General features: G+C 37.7%; 3 protein-coding genes across 3 annotated transcripts; 2 read left to right on the forward strand and 1 right to left on the reverse strand.

Moving 5' to 3' along the window:
• The first annotated feature begins 260 nt into the window (after positions 1-260).
• On the forward strand, positions 261-3,481 carry LOC122530855 (phosphatidylserine lipase ABHD16A). The gene is made up of 11 exons (XM_043658210.1): positions 261-485; positions 565-618; positions 753-1,063; positions 1,148-1,332; positions 1,412-1,526; positions 1,613-1,748; positions 1,987-2,151; positions 2,273-2,397; positions 2,470-2,669; positions 2,745-2,896; positions 2,965-3,481. The coding sequence occupies exons 1-11, from the start codon at positions 396-398 to the stop codon at positions 3,070-3,072; spliced, it is 1,641 nt and encodes a 546-aa protein (XP_043514145.1). The 5' UTR covers positions 261-395; the 3' UTR covers positions 3,073-3,481.
• Positions 2,965-5,892, reverse strand: LOC122530853 (ran GTPase-activating protein 1). Its single transcript, XM_043658208.1, has 5 exons — positions 5,573-5,892; positions 5,053-5,472; positions 4,148-4,986; positions 3,832-4,062; positions 2,965-3,753 (listed from the first exon to the last, which is right to left on the reverse strand). The coding sequence occupies exons 1-5, from the start codon at positions 5,685-5,687 to the stop codon at positions 3,532-3,534; spliced, it is 1,827 nt and encodes a 608-aa protein (XP_043514143.1). The 5' UTR covers positions 5,688-5,892; the 3' UTR covers positions 2,965-3,531.
• A 932-nt stretch (positions 5,893-6,824) lies between these two features.
• On the forward strand, positions 6,825-18,306 carry LOC122530857 (mucin-5AC-like). The gene is given in 11 exon segments (XM_043658211.1): positions 6,825-7,694; positions 8,780-8,868; positions 9,072-9,236; positions 9,318-9,434; positions 9,522-9,656; positions 9,704-9,774; positions 9,776-9,854; positions 9,928-10,493; positions 10,576-10,721; positions 10,812-12,205; positions 12,305-18,306. Coding segments are annotated over 11 exon segments (7,341 nt in total). The 5' UTR covers positions 6,825-7,666; the 3' UTR covers positions 16,856-18,306.
• The last annotated feature ends 136 nt before the right edge of the window (positions 18,307-18,442 follow it).

The following is an 18,442-nucleotide window of genomic DNA, read 5'->3' on the forward strand; positions in this document are numbered from 1 at the left end:
ATTAATTACTAATCAAAATATAGATTCTCTTCATACCATAATAAAGTAACTAAATTTTTTTAAATTGTTTTTTTAAACACTCGCCAGAAATATATATTTTTCTTAAGTCAGTTCTAGAAGTTCATATAAATTTTACAATGTTTAACAATACAATTATATCTGAATTATTATCACTGTCATGTAAGAAAAAGTATAGGATGAATACATCGTGAGTAATATGACAGTGTTTTTTTTTTTAACTCCAGAATGCACACATGTATTCAAGAAATGCATTACCAATCGTAAAAGTTTGTTTTCTTATATCATGTGCATGATTTGCTAAGTTGCGTATTCCGTGTTTTACACTGATAATCCGGAACGCTGATTTATTTGAAAATATTTGAAACAAATGAGAAATGTCTTTCATTCGGACACTTTGGAAGTGTAACTTTGGTCCTCGACTTTTCAAGGTTTACGAAATAACATGGATCGGCCGACTAGTAGAAGTATTTATTGATCATTACACGAAATCCATTAGATCAATGTATTTTTAGGTTATGTCTGTATTAATTCAATTTATTACAGAAATCATATGAGCCTAATAGTCTAGAACGATGGGGTGATCAAATCGTAATCTGCGTGAGTATTTTATTAAGAGACAAATCACATTAGAAATTTTTAACTTTGTCATTATTAATTACTATAATTGTTTATTATAAAATTAATCGGTAAGAATGAAAGTTGTTTATAAAACGTTAACAAATTCATTTCAGTTTGCAGCAATTTGGTCCATAAGTCTATATACAATTCCATTAGTGGCTATCTTTTTCTACGAACATAGCAGTTCCATAACTGAGAATATTTTTTCTTTGAGTAAATTAGCAGCCAGTGCTAGCGCGATTTTCATTGCATCGTTAGCTGCTCGAAGTTTTTCTAGAGCCACTAATCCAGTATATTTAAAATTCTTGAAAACTCTTTATGAAGCAAATGCACATTATTCAGCAGAAACAAAACAAGAACTTGACAAGTACGAGTTTGAGTTTTGGGCAAGACCTGTAGATTTTAATATTAAAGATGTAGAAAAGTATGTATCCTTCTTTTTATCAAACTAACTAATTGATAAATAGTATGTATCTGATTTTATAACCTTATGAATGTAAATTTACAGGGATTCAGCTAGAGAGAAATTAACTTTAGAGAAAATTGCAGCCTCCAGTGGTCGCATAAAAAGGCAAACTGGTAAAGAATTTATATGTACATTGCCTTGTAAGTTTTTATCATATATTGTAGCTCACACTTTTGCCATTAAAATGATGTATCCTGGAAGTGTGACAATTCTTAACTGGGCATTCCGTAAGTTGAATAGATCACCATTAATGAAGAATATTATTTTTTATTTATTGACATTAATATTTATCTATTATTAATGTAGGATCAACACTTCTGAAAGGAAGAATACATTTAGTAAAACATGGTGGCGAAAGGTACAAATTATTAGCTGCAGATAATAATGAAATTGATGCTATATTCATTGACCGACGTAACAAGTAATGTAAACACTAGTAATGTTTTTTTCTAAATGTATTATTTCATGATATATTATTTTTATTTATTTTATATATTGATTTTACAGGAAAACAAATGGCGATGTGCTAGTTATCACTTGCGAAGGGAATTGTGGATTTTATGAAACTGGTATTATATCAACGCCAATGAGCAAAGGATATTCAATATTGGGTTGGAATCACCCAGGTTTTGGTAGCAGTACTGTAAGTATTCTTTTTATACTAAAGTTCATAATTTTTTTTACACTGATATTTTGATGAGAAGAATTGCTGTTACTTTATTATATCATTTCGAATTGCAAAGATGAAATTTTTGGCAATGTTGCAGTTAATATCAATCATGTATGTAAATTAAATGTTATTGAAGTAATGGCAAGACTTCTCCTTCAGTCAAACTATGATTAAAAAATGGTAACAGTAAGACATGAAAATGACCACAAAGGGTGCGCCGTATCCTCTTCAAGAAGAAAATGCTATCGATTGTGTAATGCGCTTCGCAATCGATCACTTAAAATTCCCTGAGGAACAAATAATTCTTTATGGTTGGAGTATTGGTGGATACACTGCAACATGGGCTGCTATGAACTATCCTTCTATTCAAAGTTTGGTAAGATCACGACATCTCACATTTTATATTTCAATTCAGTTCAAATAAGTTTACATATTTTAAGTATTTGAAAAAAATGAATTTAATGTATAAAAAAAAATTATAGTAATACACTTTATAGGTATTAGATGCTACATTTGATGATGTACTTCCATTAGCTATTATGATGTTCTCGTCATTAGAAGGTTTGGTACGAAACATTATTAGGGACTATTTCAATTTGAATATTGCTGAGCAATTGAATAGGTACTATAACATTTTATTGAAGTATTATACATATATAAACAATTCATATATAATTTTTGCTTCTTTTTCAAGATACAATGGTACAGTGTTGCTTATACGAAGAACAGAAGATGAAGTAGTATGTACTCCTAGCGGTAATAGTTTATCAGGAAACCGAGGTAACATGTTGCTTGCAAAACTTCTAATGCGACGTTATTCACATCTCTTTATGGAGAACTCAGAATGTGCTGTACTTTTAGTGAAATTTTTGTCTGCAGATATATCTAATAGAAGTAAGAAATCATTGTGGGTTTCAAGCTGATCCTCCAATATTACAACGCAATAACATATGTTAATATTTTTTATAGAATCAATAATCGAAACAGTAGAGGTTGATGAAAAACAATGTTTAGAACTTATTGCAGCAGATATAGAGAAGAATGGTGGTACAGTACAGTACCCTTGCACGCTTGGAGAAGACTGTGATTCTAAGACAAAACAACAACTTATTCTATTTCTTGTATGTAAATATAATTAAAAAATGTATAAAATAAACATTTGCTATAATTTGTATTTGTATCATTTTAGGCAACAATGTATATGAAGGATCAGTCGTCGTCGCATTGTACACCGTTAGCAGTGGATTTGTTTCAACCTGGTTGGGATCCAGCATCCACATTGTCCATAACAGAATGAAAATTTCGTGATATTATAATTGACTAATTACTAGGAGCTTTATTCAAAATTCTTATTCTTATGATAATAGGAACTCTTGAGAGTTGATCATATTCGATGCATTTGATGTTAAATTTTATCGATAAGTTATTTATTCTATACGAATTTCAGTCTATTTTTCATATTCCAAATTGATAAGAATATTGTATTCTTATCTTTAACTAAAATTTTTATATTCATTACTAAAGTCTAGTAAAATCTTGACAATTGTATCTTCGATGACAAAAAAGAAAATCACAATATGCACAATAATGTAATTATTTATATATAAAAAAACTTATAAAAATTTAATGCAACATTTTTATTTTTCACAAATTTATAATTTGTATTTTTACAAGTTGCAAAGCATTTAAAAATAAATTTATATATATCCCATATATCGATATTCTATAAACCAATTGTATAAAAAATTGACAATTATTATGTATTTTGGATACGACATAAAGCAGCTTTAAGAGAGTCTTTCGAATGTTGAAACGAATCTACAACTTTCATTCTGTTCATTTTTATTGGCTTTTGTAAAAAGAAAATTAATGTAGTTCGTATTTCTTGTAGAAAGTAATCTTTTTGACTAACTATTTCTAACGCTTTGAAACATCCTTCCAAATTCCAATCAATTTTTCCACTATTTTTATCTTCAGCCTGAGAAAAAAAATGTTAGAAAAGAAAATATTAGAACTTTTCAAAACATATGTATATTACATATTATAAAATACTTACTTTTATTAAACCTAAATTGACTAACAATGCATTATTCCAAGTAGGAACCTGATTACTTTGCATTGCAAAAATGCATAACTTGGAGTACAAAGCATCTGTAAGATTTTGAGATTTTAATCTCACATCAATATAACCACTTGTACTGAGTGCTGATACTTTCATAATTATTCTTGTAAACTCTTCAATGAATTTCAATTGCGAAGATGTATTCTTACTACGTTTTGATATTTCCTAAAATAAAGAAAAAAGAAAGAATATTAAACATAATATTTACAATACTGACAATGTTAATAGAACTGTAATGTTATTTACTCACTTTGGCATAACTTACAAAATCTTGTACTACGTCACCTTGTAATAATAATAATTTTTCTCCTGTTGGTGATTTTAGAAACTCTTCGACTGTTACTTTTGATAATGTAGTGTTATTTATAAATGCATGTTCATTATTGTCCCTATTTTTTTTACTTTCGTCCTCACTTTCATCGTCTTTTTCATCACTTCCTTCATTTTCTTCTTCATTTTCCTCTACGTTTTCTTCATCTTCGTCATTAGAGTCTTCATCGTCTTCTTCGTCGTCTTCTTCGTCGTCACTATTATCACTCAATATACTTAATGATCCAATTCTTTCAGAAACTGTGAGCGAATCGAGCAAAATGGTACGACCAGTTTGACCAAACAAATTTCCATCCAATTGAAAGGTTACAAGATGATCTTTGTCTGCTACAGCAAGAGCTAAAGAATTAGCAGCCTTGGTTCCAATTTCATTGTAACTTAAATTAAGTTCTGTGAGTAACGGATAACCTCCTTCAACTCCTAGTGCTTCTGCCAAAATTACACCACCTTGGGTTTTGAGTAAACAATCGCCAAGATTAAGTTGTTCTAAATTTTGGAAATTTGGCAATGCCTTGGCAATTGCTTGAGCTCCTTTTAGTCCAACAGTATTATCATTGAGATTTAAAATTCGCAATTTAGGATTAGAAGACAATCCATTAGCTATTGCCGTTATACCTTCATGATATATACCATTTTGAGGCATAGCAACTTCCTCTAAACTGGTTAACTTTTGGAAAACAGATGCAAGTGCCTTTGCACCCTCATTTTCCAATCTATTTCTTCCAGCTACAAACACTTGTAGTGCTAAGGGAGGTGATCCTAAAAGAAAGTTCTTATATTTATTTGTTTATACTTCAATTAACAGCATGAAAAAATAGATCTTACCTCCTTGAGCACTATTATCATAACAATCTAATAATGCTTTTGCCAACATTTTACCACCAGATATTCCAAGTCCATTGTTATTTAGTCTCAATACACGAAGAGTATAACAAGAACTGGAAGTCAAAAAATTGGCTAGTCCTTTAATACCAATTGGGCCAAAAGCATTATCACTCAAATCAAGCTCAAAGAGACGTGTACCAGCAGTACATAATGCAGAGCCAAGATATTCAAGAGCTTTTGGTATTTCAGTCTTTACGCGGCCAGTGAACATATCTTTCCAAAGGGCTCGTTTCATTAACGAACCATTTTCTTGCAGTGCTTGCGCCACAGCTTTGGCAGCAAGCGGTCCTAAAGTGTTGCCCTCCAAGTCTAAATATTCCAAATTTGTACACGCTCTTATTGCTTTAACTATCTCCAATGCTGGTCAAACAGAAAATTGAAGGATTAAGCTTGCATAACCTTCAAAGTGTTTATATAACTATGGTTCTTTTTTAAAAGATGTTTAAAATATGTAATTTACCATCTTTCTCGGTGTCAAGTTTGAGCGATTGCTTCGCGAAAGATACACCACTAGCATTACTTTGAGCAACGTCTTCTAATTGTGCTCCAAGATCATTCAGATCGAACGACGACATTGTTCGTTATTCAAATCTAATCACACTCTACGTGATTATAATTGTGTCAATGTTTTTTTTTCGTTTTTTAAGTGTCAAATTAACCAATTTTCAACACTTAATTTCGGCATCTATTCATAGTACAAACGAAACGCGTCACTGTGCGTTAGTAAACGCGGGAGACATATACCAACTGTTAAAAAATTAATTTATCGTGTTACGTATCGTATGATATGTACATACTTATTATATACGTATGTATATGTTACAACGAAAAGCAAAAAATACCGTAATGAAATCTACTTATCTAGCATAGTTCATTATATAGTAAATATTTACTACTCCTAAGATATAGGAAAATATGAAAGATACGTAAATGGAAAAGTGTAAACTGTAATGTAATTAATACATGTGAGAACGTATGCGCAACTTTATCATAATATTACAAGATAAGTGGTATTGTTCATTATCGATTATAATTTATTCATATATTTTTATTCATAAAAGATTCCTTTCATTAATTAATGCACATGTGTGTTTGCCCTAACACGCTGCAAATGTTGAATCTACCTTAATATTTTTAGCGCGAATTTTTAATTTATTAAATTTCAATTTTTAATTTATTTCTATATATATATATATAATAAATTAAAAATTATATATATATATACATACACACACACACACATCATATTCCTCTTTTTAACAAAGAATTATGATTCATATCAATCATTAATTACTAGCTACTAACATGTAAATAATTCTTCATTCTTTCATTAGCGCTAAGACGCTAATTTTCACATTAATTAAGAATTTCGAAACTATTTCATCTATTGGGAAATTTCTTTAAAATATTAAAATATTAAATCAATTAATACTCCTTGCAACAGATTCAAGTTTCAAAATTGAAATTCCAAATTTGAAGATATTTCTTCTTCATTCAAAGAAAGTCCACGCGATAATATCAATTAAATTAATCCGACTGAACGAACGTCGCGTCGAACAGATCAAAATCAAAAAGTCAAGTAAGATCGTTTATTTGATGATCGACAAACCATCCACGGTAACAACTACATCAACAATTTGATCAAGCGAGTTTCCCGCCAAATGTTCCCTCCTGAGAGATCTATATACTCCATGCTCTCAGGCATACGCCCGCAGTATGCAGTTGCCACTGCACAGTCTGCACCCGTGTGTTCGCGTAGTGCGTCTTAGGAAACTGTCTGTTTCGTCGACACAACACACACGACACGTACGTGCTCAAACACGTGCATGTACACACATCCGTACGCGCGTACACAGACATACGCATGCACGAAATCGAATTTCAAAACCAGTGGAAAATTAAAATTATCGTGGCGGTGGAACGTACGCGCACAGTGGACGCGTTTCGCCCTCGCGTTGATGTGGCCGCGAGTTCGGATTAGTGCGCTGGTTTATCGGCGAGGAAGAGGCTTCCAGTGGTTGTTTTCAGACGGCTGAAGTGTTACCCCGATTAGAATGGTCGCTAGTGTCGCGCGCATCGCTGGCAGCCCGTACAGTGTTGTCGTCGCGCAGCCAAAATAAAGTCGGCGGTGGCTGTACCTTGGATGACCACCAGTGCGAACGTACGTCTGGTGTCCGCCGTTTAACGGAGGCGGGACAAGTTATGTGGAATTGTGATTGACCGCCGTTTCGCCGAGGACAATGGGTATCACAGCTCTCTAAACGTGTGCATCCGTGTATTTTAAAAAAACCGGATTCGGCTCCGAGACAGCCGAGCTAAGACTGTTTTGCTTGGCTGTTCGTTCACCTTCTGGCGTTTACTTCTTCTCTTGTGACACTCGGTTCGGATCGCGGTCTGCTTCGTACGAAAGAAAAAGGGAAACGAAAAAAAGAGGTCTTGCCTGGGGGGGGGGAAAAAAATTTGCCGAGGCAACACGCAATTCGTCGCACTTGTTTTCAACAACTTTTATCCGCCCTGACGTGATTCGCCCGGTTTGCCCGCCACAGGACGGGTTATGTTTCCCACTTTCATCGGAATTCTAGGTGAGCCAACCCGCACGTCATGAGAGCGTAACTTGTCATGTTATTATGAAATGTCTCATGGATTTTACGTTCCCTCTTAATTGTTACATAGCAGTTATTATGCACTGTCAGGAAGATCGATGCCTCACGATTGGATAGCTCTTGTCAATGACCTCAAGTTTAGCAACAGAGAATCATTTTCATCCGATTTCATTTTTTTTTTCTTTTTTCCTCCTCTTTTTCTTACTGTGTTACGTTCTGTCCAAGTTACCTGTGCACGGCTGCCTTTGTATTTGTACTTTTACCACTATTGGTATTGTTGTTTTAAGTCACTGATCTTGCTCTGTCATATACTTCAGGGCAGAATCTTCTGTTCTCTCTGTTGGAAATGTAGTTTTTCTTATTAAGAGTGGCAATTGGTTTGTTGTTTATTGAAAATTTTTATTCTTGAGTTAGAAAAATCAATTATATTGAGTAGATAATTGTCACTGGTGTGAATAAATGACGATGTTTGAAACTTTATCTTTTGTGAATTCTATTTTGTGAATTCTATTTTTCACAGCTTTGTTAGAAATGACCCTATCATTTTGAGGAATCTGTTATTACTTTTTTGTTTCTTGTCAATTAATGTCGCTAAAACATCACACATCAAAATATTGAGTACTTAGTATTATGTTTACATTGTTTGAATATAACGATGCAAGTATAATATAAAATAAAAATTAATATTTCAGAAAAATATATGATTTACAGACACATTGTAATAAATGAAAAGACATGTCATAAATGTATTTTGAAAAAAGCCATTAGAAAGTAATATACACAACCACTTCATCAAAACTGTCTAAAAAGTAATATACATAAATGTATTTTTATAGACTGCAATTTTAAGATCTATGTAAACATAGATTACACATAGATGCTAAAATAGAAGCTAATTCTCAGTTACATTATATTTATATACTTATATGCATTTAGTTTTATGCGATAATGTTCTAGAGTTGATGATTTTTAAAGCATATTGAATAATGCAAGAAAAGAGATCACATTCAAGAGATTAAAGAAGTACAGTATGAAGGAATATGAACACTCCTTTATTTTTTTAGACATACAATCGTGGTGGGAGGTGCCAAGTATAGCACACTTCTGCTCATTATTTAGGGCTGCCTTCAATCTTCTGGACTTTGATATTGAGGTACCTACCTACAAGTGCCAATTCGTATGAGTAGGCATTGTATATGAGACTTGTTAGTACCGCTTTAGCTTCCAGGAAGTTTAATAGACCACGCTTCAGCTTTACATTCTTAAAAACTTATGCATTCTTTTGTCATAGTTGCATCAGTTCTTTTATTTTTTTTGATAGCATATTGTATACATATTAATTGTGCATTATTTTAGGATTTAGAAGAAGCTTTATTAACGGATGGTGGAACTGAGGGACATTTAGTACAGGAGCTAATAGTCAGACTGCTTGAAGGTTGTTTACCAAATGACACTCGCAATGACATCTCAACCTTTAATTATCAGATGTTTCTTCGTAGACTTTTTCGAAAGAAATGTCAGGTAAATTGTTTCTTTCATTTTATGTACATGACATATTTATATATTTCATTGAAATTAACCCATCTTTCATTTTGTCTTCAGGAATACAAGTGTGAAAATCCTTTTAACACAGATGTAGATTTTGAGTTATTGCCACTTCGTCAAAAAGTAGAAATCTTACGTGCTCTCTGCGACTTCAGGCTTGACGCTGAAGACGTGGTACGTGTTTAGAAAAACATTTAAGAAAAAGTATTCAATTTATAAAGATTGTCGCAAGTATATTTACATGTTTGTAATTTTTTTTAGGAGCAATCATTAAGTAATTTGGACTCGGATAGCCTGCGAGTCGAACCTTTAGGACATGATCGTAAGAATTCTGCCTATTGGTACTTTTACGGCACTCGATTATATAGGGAGGACTACATTGATACTTCTAACAGCGTCTCACACAAACAGAAAAGTAAGCCTAGGGATAAAAAACGTAAAAGACGACGAAACAGAGTGGCGAAGGAGGAAGAGGAAGAGGAGGAGAAGAAGGAAGACAGTTTAATACAAGAGGAAGGGAAAGGAAGTGTTTGGCAGGTTGTCTGTTTTACTCAGCAGGATTGGAGTCGTCTAGTTGAGAAATTTCGTGATTCGGTAATTGTCCTATTAAACGAGTTAATTGTTTCATTCTTTAGATTCTGCTAATGATATTATTATAATATCTTAGGAGTACGATACCGAACGTAAACTTTACCGTACTCTATCCGAGAATTTCATGCCCGAAATCCCGAAACTTTTTGATTTAAAAGAAAAGCAACAAAGACGCAAATTGTTACAACGTAATAGTTCGCGTGTACTTCGAAGTCACGAACTCACGACCCAGATGGAAACAGTCATGGTTAGATCGAAGATTAAAACTAAAACAAACAAAGGGAGTAAAAAAGGGACTCAGAATTCAAAGAATGTTTATGTTAAAGAGGAGACACCTCCACCTTTACCTTCACCGCCAGTTCAGAAAAAAGGACGGCAAACTAATAATTCGTTGGCTTCAGCTGTTGGTCAAATTGTGATTCATACTAGGGATGAAGTGGAGGGATTAGAGAAAAAGAAAGGCATTGGGAGTAACAGCGATGGGAATTATGTGTCTTCTAATTATGGATATAAATACGGTTATTCGTTTGGAATTGAGGAAGAAGAACGTCGTGTTGGAATGCACAAAGTTCTTGAAAGTCTTAAAGATCATGTGGATGCCTGGCCATTCATTGATCCTGTGGATGAAGAATATGCCCCAAGGTATAGTATAAAATTTTCTACATGCGACTTTAAATCTTTCTCAAGGTGCAGATGTTATTATCATTGTCATTGTTTCACATAGATACTATAGCGTGGTACGAAAACCGATGGATCTTAGTACAATGGAAGAGAAACTTGAAAATGGTTTATATAAAAGTTTAAGTGAATTCAAACGTGATTTTCGACTTATAGTAGATAATTGTAGGCAATATAATGGTTCTGATAATGGTTAGTATCTTTTCATTTTTAACGCTATATATTTTATAATGCTAATAGTTACTTTTTAAGCTTAAATATCTTTATTTGTTATTATTATAGAATATACAGAGATGGCATTCAACCTTAAAGAAGCGTTTGATAAAGCAGTGGGACGTTATTTGGAATCGGAAACATCCAGTGATGAAGATCCTTCATCACCGAAGTCATTTCTTGCTACTCCCACGTCTCCATTGTGTCCTCGCGTTTCGTCTCCTCATCAGAATAGAAAACGTTCGAAAAAATCTACGAAAAAGTCGAAGTCATACAAATCTGAAACTAAAGGAAAGGCTAAAGCAAATGATAAAAACGATGAAGAAGAGAAACGAGGGAAAAATTACAAACTTCCAAAGAAAAAGAGAGGCAAAAAGAAGAGTAAAAGAACAAAGGACGAAGAATTTGTAAACGAGGAAGAGCAGGAAGAGCAGGAAGAGCAGGAAGAGCAAGAGAGTGAGGAAACAATGTCTGAATCGAGTATCATAACGTCAAAAAGAAAGAAACTTATCGACGGAAATAATTTATTATTGAAAACCAAAAAGCTGACACCCAAAGAATCAGAAGAGTTTAAGAAAGTAGATAGAAAAGTTAGTAAAGAACGTCATCAACAGAAGAAAGAGACGGAAAATGTACGGCAGGTAAAAGAATCGAAGGAGAATAAGAAGCGAAAAGAGGATTTCGAGGAAGATTATGATCCTCTAGTCGTCGTAAAGAGTAAAAATAGAAAAATTGAAAAAAAGGAACTCGAGGAGCCGGAAATATTTACAGATAACGCGAAGAAGAATAAAGTGAAGAAAACCGAATCTCACGAAAGTGAACCAGTTCCAGAGAATAAAGAGAAAACTCAGCATATCAAAGTTAAGAAAAATCGAAAGAGGGAAAAGACGGGATTAAAGATTTTAAAATCTGACGAGAAGTCTGAAAAAAGCCGTGCCAAGGACAAGGAGAAAAAATTAAAACAGAAAAGTGATGAACTCAGAAATGGGGAGATATCGAGTGAAATGAATTCCAAAGATTTAGATCTAGAAAGCGATATAGATTCAAAAGAAACACATACGTCTAAGAAAATTTCTGCATTTATAGGTGATAAAGATATAGAGTCGTTGGATGGTTTAAAGGATAAAATAAGCGAAAGACGACGGGAGGAAAAGTTGAAAAACGAGAAGGAAAAACAGAAGAGAACTGGGAAGAACGACCTTCACAACATGTATTCAAAAAAAGTGCCTTCAAATGGTAGTACCTTTCACGACAGCGATAAACCCAACGCAAAACGACCAAAGTTAAAAAAGGGAATAAAAGAAGATAAAGTTCCTACCACGGAAAATCTTGTCAAAACTCAAGACCAAGAAGTAGCTGAGACTAAGAAAGTAAAAGCAGCTCAGTCGAAGCATACCAAAGGATTCGGAAAAGAAGAAAGCTCCATGCAAGCATTGAATCAAGCGACGGAGCAAACACTTCATGTAAGAATATTTTATGTTTCACGTGTTTACGTTTACGTAATGTAAATAGGCGTAATATCATATATATAATCGCACTTTGTTTTTCTTATCTCCGAATAGGACATCAACAAATGGTTAGATGACGCACCAAGACTATCTGAATTTTCTTCAGGAAGTGATTCGCCGATATTCCATTCTTCGTCCGTCGAATCTGGTCGATCAGGTCCGAAAATAGAAGCACCGAGGAAACGACCAAGTTCTATTAAAATCTTCGGTCCTCACGGACACAGTAGACCAAAAAAGATTCAGCGTACAATAGACCGTTTGCAACCTGGTAAAAGTAAGGGAAATTTACTTTTAAAGAAACCATTGAACTTGCCTAACGTTAATACCGCTGAAACGACGGTGCAATTGATCAACGACAATGATCAAACGAACAAAAATGCGGACGAAGAACCAAAACTGAGCCTGGGAACTGTTTTGAAAAACGTAGATTCCATACAGTTAATTTGTAAAAGTTTAGTTTCCTCGCCCAATCCTAATTTTTCAAACGACGACGAAGAAGAAGACCACAACACTCTTCCTGCAGTTCCGGTGTCTAATCTGAAGGAGGAGAAAACGTCCGGGGTAACTACAACGCAAACACCTGCGGTTGTAGAAGAGTCTAAAGATAGTCAGTCTAGCGCGAAGGACACGCAGAAGCCCAAAGCAGCGACGCCAAATTTGAGTGCTTGGTTCAAAGCGTTCGGAGCGCCCAAGTCGAAAAAGAAGGACGAGGACTCGGAGGACGGTACAGCGAAGAAGGATGCTGAATTGCAGGAAGTGTTTTGTGGTAGACAAAGAAGAATGAGTACTGGTGGTAGTAGTGTAAGTGAATCTGTTTCGAGTTTCTCCCAAGAATCACCACCTGGACGCTCGGGTCGATCTCCACAGGGGCAACCGATAATTGCTTCGGTCGAGCCACAGATTAGAGGAGCCGGATTTTATCAGGATGCTTTATCGACAGGAAGTAGTCCTTACAATAGCCCCTATTATGCTACACCTCCAAGATACAGCGCTCAATTACCTCCCACACCATCACCGCAAAACCATCCTCTGTCTCCAGCCTATCCATCGTCGTACGAACAGGCACCTCTCTATTCCCAGATACCGGCCCAACAAACACATCAGACATTTCAGAAATCACCTCAGGAAAGTTCTGGGGAGATGTATCATCAATTGTCGCCGACATTTCCTCAGCGATCTCCGCAAACTAATTTTCCTCAAAATTCAACGCAAAACGAACCATTTAATCAGCAGTTGCAATCTTCTCAGAGTCAGAGTCAATCTCCTGTTTATTCACAGCATTCACCGCAACCCATACAACAGGTATATCCTCAGCCTTCGCCGCAACCACCGCCGTCAAATTATTCTCAACCGTCTCCTCAACAACCAGCTACTCCCAAATATTCGCAACTCTCTCCTCAACAAAACGCTGCCAATTACTCTCAGTCGTCTCCGCAAGCTGCCAATTATTCTCAACCTTCGCCTCAGCAACCGCATTCACCTTATTCCCAGGCCTCTCCTCAAGCACAACCAAATTATTCTCAACCATCTCCACAGCAACAACACTCGCCGTATGCACAATCTCCACAGCAATCGTCCGGATATTCCCAGATGTCTCCTCAACCACCGCCATCAAATTATTCCCAACAATCGCCACAGCCACCTTCTAATTACTCTCAGCCATCACCTCAACCACCTTCCAATTACTCTCAGCCATCACCTCAACCACCTTCCAATTACTCTCAGCCATCACCTCAACCAACTTCCAATTACTCTCAGCCATCACCTCAACCACCTTCTAATTATTCTCAGCCATCACCTCAACCACCTTCCAATTACTCTCAGCCATCACCTCAACCACCTTCCAATTACTCTCAGCCATCACCTCAACCACCTTCCAATTACTCTCAGCCATCACCTCAACCACCTTCCAATTACTCTCAGCCATCACCTCAACCACCTTCCAATTACTCTCAGCCATCACCTCAACCACCTTCCAATTACTCTCAGCCATCACCTCAGCCACCTTCTAATTATTCTCAACCATCGCCACAACCACCTTCCAATTATTCTCAACCTTCGCAGCAGCCAGCTGCGAATTATTCTCAGCCGTCACCGCAGCCACCTTCCAATTACTCTCAACCATCGCCTCAACCTCCTCCAGTGTACCCTCAGCAATCTCAGCCTTCAAATTTCTCACATCCATCGCCCCAGACACATTCAACCGGTTATACGTCGTCCTCGCCTCAGCCTCTCACCACAGGCTACTCCCAGCCGTCGCCTCAACCTCGGAACTATTCTCAACCTTCGCCTCAGCAAATTCACACCTTTCCTCAACATTCTCCACAACCACCACCGTCATCGTATTCTCAACCCTCGCCTCAGAATGCACCATATTCTCAGCCGTCGCCGCAACAACCAGTCAAGTACTCCCAGCCTTCTCCGCAACAGTCTGCGAATTACTCACATTCAATACACTCGCCTCAAACGCCACAAAATTACTCGCAGATGTCACCTCAGCAAGCACCACCGAGCAATTACTCTCAACCGTCGCCATCACCTTCGCAATCTCGAAGCTATCCTCAACCGTCTCCGTCACCTCAACAGTCCCGCAACTATTCGCAACCATCGCCATCTCCTCAGCAGTCGCACACTTACGCCCAACCGGCGCCATCGCCTCAGCAAACTCGCACGTATTCCCAGTCCTCGCCTCAACAAAAGTCGCAGCAAGCGTCACAGTCCTCGCAACAGCCTTCGAGTTACTCGCAGCCGTCTCCTCAACAAAGTACAAACTACAGTCTACAACAGTCGCAGCCGCAGTCGCAAAAGGTTGCGGAGGAATATACACAGGCCACGTCGACATCATTGAATTACTCTCACGGATACAAGCAGAACCACTCGTACATTCAGTCGCCAGCGTCGTCAACGTTGAACGACACAGAACAACACCGGGCGGATTATTTGAAGTCCAGCAACACGGAGAAGCCGACGAGCGCAGAGCAGCAAAGGAATTTCGCTACACCGTCGGAGGCAACGTCGTTGAACCTAAACGCGAATCATCAGATTTATCAGTCGCCGAACCAATATCCACCGACGTTTGGCAACAATTACGCCAATGTCGATCTTCAAAGGTCTGTTTCGAGACCACACGGCGGTCAGGAACAGGCGCCACAGCAGCAGCAGCAGCAGCAACAGCAGCAACAACAACAACAACAACAACAACAACAACAACAACAATCGTCTCAGGAGAGGCCTAGTTTCACGGACCTTAGCAATTCTCTGAACGCTCAGAAGTACGCTCAGCAGCGGTCGTTCCTCGGCAAAACATCGAACACGGGCGAGCAACTGTCGACGCAGGATCAGTCGCAGATTCTTGCGTTCCAACAGAACCTGACAGCGCACGAGTCTCTTTATCCTGGTGGTTTCCAATCGTCCGGTTATCCGATGCCAAACTCCCGGCCGGTGTATCCCAGCCCGCATTACTTCGATGCTGGCTCGAAGAGCGCAACCAACAGCGGGGCAGCGAACAGTTCGACGAGTAACTTGCCACCGGTGAAGAAACGTATTTACAATGAATCGTCCGCAGAAGCGTCGCGTGGCTTGACGCAGGAAACAGCGGCGAGAACGGGCCAGGAGCAATTCGGCTTTGATCCTATAATGGCGTTGCCGCAGCCGGAGACAGTTTCAGCTAGTCAGTTCGACGCAACGTTCGTCGGGAACCTGGCCGATTCCGTGGCAACGAATCCAGCGTACGCCCGTTTGGGTCTAGGTCTGGTGGGTCGTACGAGCAAGGAACAGCAACAATTGTTGACGATTCCTCGACCACCACCGACGAAATCGGAACACCTAGCATACGCTCGTAGTCCGGCTTCCGGTGCCCCGGAACTTGACCTGAATTTGCTTCAAAGTTTACAGACGGCAGCTGCAAAGAACACGCAGGGTATACTATCGATGTCGTCGTCCTCGTCGTCGTCGTCGTCTCGCAGGAGCGGGGAAACGTCCGGTGGTTCAACGTCGGCGCCTACGAAAACGAAGAAGAGCAGAAAGAGCAAGCAACAGCAGCAAGAGCAACAGAATGTGACGAGCGTCTCGTCGGCTGTCAGCACGGAGTCACAATCCAGCGCGGGTATACCTGGTTTCCCCCAATACACGGGAACGTCGGCGGACTCGATCGGTCTGAAGAACACCACCATGGTCCCACCAACTGGGAGTGCCTTTAACTTCGCTGCGTCGACCAGCACCACGACCAGTTCACCTTTCTACGACAAGGATGCGTCGGCCGCGGCGGCGGCGTTCGCGTTTCTCGACGAGTTTCGAAATCCGAATAGTTACTACAGCATGGCGCTCAGGCAGCAGCAGCAACAACAGCAGCAACAAGTCCCGCCGGTGACCGATGCCACGCAGCAAGCCTGCAACAAGCTTAGCAACCAACCGCCGAGAAATTATCCGCCTCATCCTTTCCTCCACTCCGCTCAGAGGTCAGCAGCTTACGGGCCACCGGTGTCGGCATACGTGACGCCTCACGGGCCGAATTTGACGATGGACCCGACCGCTTATCAACAGTACATTCACTCCCTGTATGCACTTCAACCACCACCCCATCATCATCGACCGTCCTGGCTTTAGCCGTTAAAATCTTTGTAACGAGCATTTTCGAAAGTTTATACACGACGTTTCGTTAGCGAATGTACCGTCCCCGTCCTCGCGAGGAAATGGTATTTCTGACCAGAGAGAGAGAGAGAGAGATAACAACGACGGTAGATACTTGTTTTGCCGATCAAGCCGTTTCGTTCGCTATCAGATGAGACAGGTTTTTATTGTAAATATCGTTTCGTCTGCAACACTGTAATCAAAACTTTCTTCTTTTTAGGGGAAAAAAAAAAAAAAGAGAAATGACACCGATGTTTCTTTCCTGTAATCGATGTGACTAAGAATAAGGGTCTTTGTTATAATAGAATCGCGAAGATTTTTTTTTTTTTTAACTTTTTTGAACGGAGGAATTTATTTATTTTTCACCGACGGATATATAATTTTCGATTATCTGCTTTATTTTTTTATCATTGACATCATTCTTTTTTTTTTATCGTTTTTTCGAAGGAAAATCTCGGTACTGTGATGATAAGGATCGAAGAACGTTTTGATTATTGTATCCCTTAAAATCATCGACACATTATGAACTGGAAAACATCAAATAGTAGAAAAAAAACTCTCTCTCCTTTTATGAATATTGTTTTAACGATTGACTAGCGAACAGCGGATGTTTTTAATGCTTTTCAAAATCAATAACAGATTGGCCTTTTCATCGGCATGTCTTTCTTAGTTTTCGCATTTGTTTCCTTTTCTTTTTTTCTTTTTTTCTTTCTTTTTTTATAAATACTGTACGGATCTTTGACACTTTTACACGGTGTAACAGAAACAAAAGAATTTACCTTTAAAGTGGGTAATTTATTATGTAGTCATATGTATATAAAGGATAAGCCTACTTTATTGTAGGAATTTTTGATAGTTTTTTTTCTAATGACTAGTCGACAGCTTAGACGTAAGTTGAGTCGCTAGTGCCGGAAGTAACCTTCTATCAAAAGTTCCTCTATTTATTGCGCTCTCGATGATGTCCCCCTTTTTTTCTTTCTCGATCTGCCCTTCGAGATACAGATTACTCGATAGTTGATTTTTTCGCGCGAAAAAAAAAGAAAAAAAGAAGATTACGATGGTCCACGTTTATAACCGTGCTAATCTCGCCTGTGGAAAATATGTTGGTCTAGATAATCGACTAAAATGGAAAGATGAAGAAATTTACTAGACACGCAAGAAACGTAGAGTGTATACGTATCATATGTGACGTCTGATTTTTTAAAAGATTTCTGTACGATATCGAGCGCACTGTTGCTGGTGTATCTTATGTAGAATATATAGATTCGTTAGCGCGTAAGCTAGAACATTTGTTTCTTTGTATATAAAATACATATCCTTCATAGACGATGTGCTCGATGTAAAGAAAGATCTGCAAAGTTGAATACCTTGTAGAGTCGTCCGCGGTAGATTAAAAGAAAAAAAAAAAAAAGAAGAGGAAGAAGAAGGAGAAGAAGAATAAAAATACAACGGGAAATCGTAGAGACATAATGAAGAATGAAAGATGTATGTATGCACATATCGTGTGTATGCGCGAACGAGCATGAGTATGTGCTGTATCTTATGAACGAGGACGAAACAAAG

The sequence above is a fragment of the Frieseomelitta varia genome, unplaced genomic scaffold, assembly GCF_011392965.1.
Source record: "Frieseomelitta varia isolate USP_RPSP 00005682 unplaced genomic scaffold, Fvar_1.2 scaffold_358, whole genome shotgun sequence".
NCBI lineage: Eukaryota > Metazoa > Arthropoda > Insecta > Hymenoptera > Apidae > Frieseomelitta > Frieseomelitta varia.

What these genes read in the sequence shown, in the direction of transcription:
- LOC122530853 (XM_043658208.1), bottom strand. Translation starts at nt 5,687, where the DNA reads ATGTCGTCGTTCGATCTGAATGATCTTGGAGCACAATTAGAAGACGTT. An exon ending in TGATAATAGTGCTCAAGGAG is followed by an intron (nt 4,987 to 5,052) that starts GTAAGATCTATT and finishes ACTTTCTTTTAG; the next exon opens with GATCACCTCCCTTAGCACTA. An exon ending in TCAATTTAGGTTTAATAAAA is followed by an intron (nt 3,754 to 3,831) that starts GTAAGTATTTTA and finishes TTTTTTTCTCAG; the next exon opens with GCTGAAGATAAAAATAGTGG.
- LOC122530855 (XM_043658210.1), top strand. Translation starts at nt 396, where the DNA reads ATGTCTTTCATTCGGACACTTTGGAAGTGTAACTTTGGTCCTCGACTT. An exon ending in GTGATCAAATCGTAATCTGC is followed by an intron (nt 619 to 752) that starts GTGAGTATTTTA and finishes AATTCATTTCAG; the next exon opens with TTTGCAGCAATTTGGTCCAT. An exon ending in TGCAGATATATCTAATAGAA is followed by an intron (nt 2,670 to 2,744) that starts GTAAGAAATCAT and finishes TATTTTTTATAG; the next exon opens with AATCAATAATCGAAACAGTA.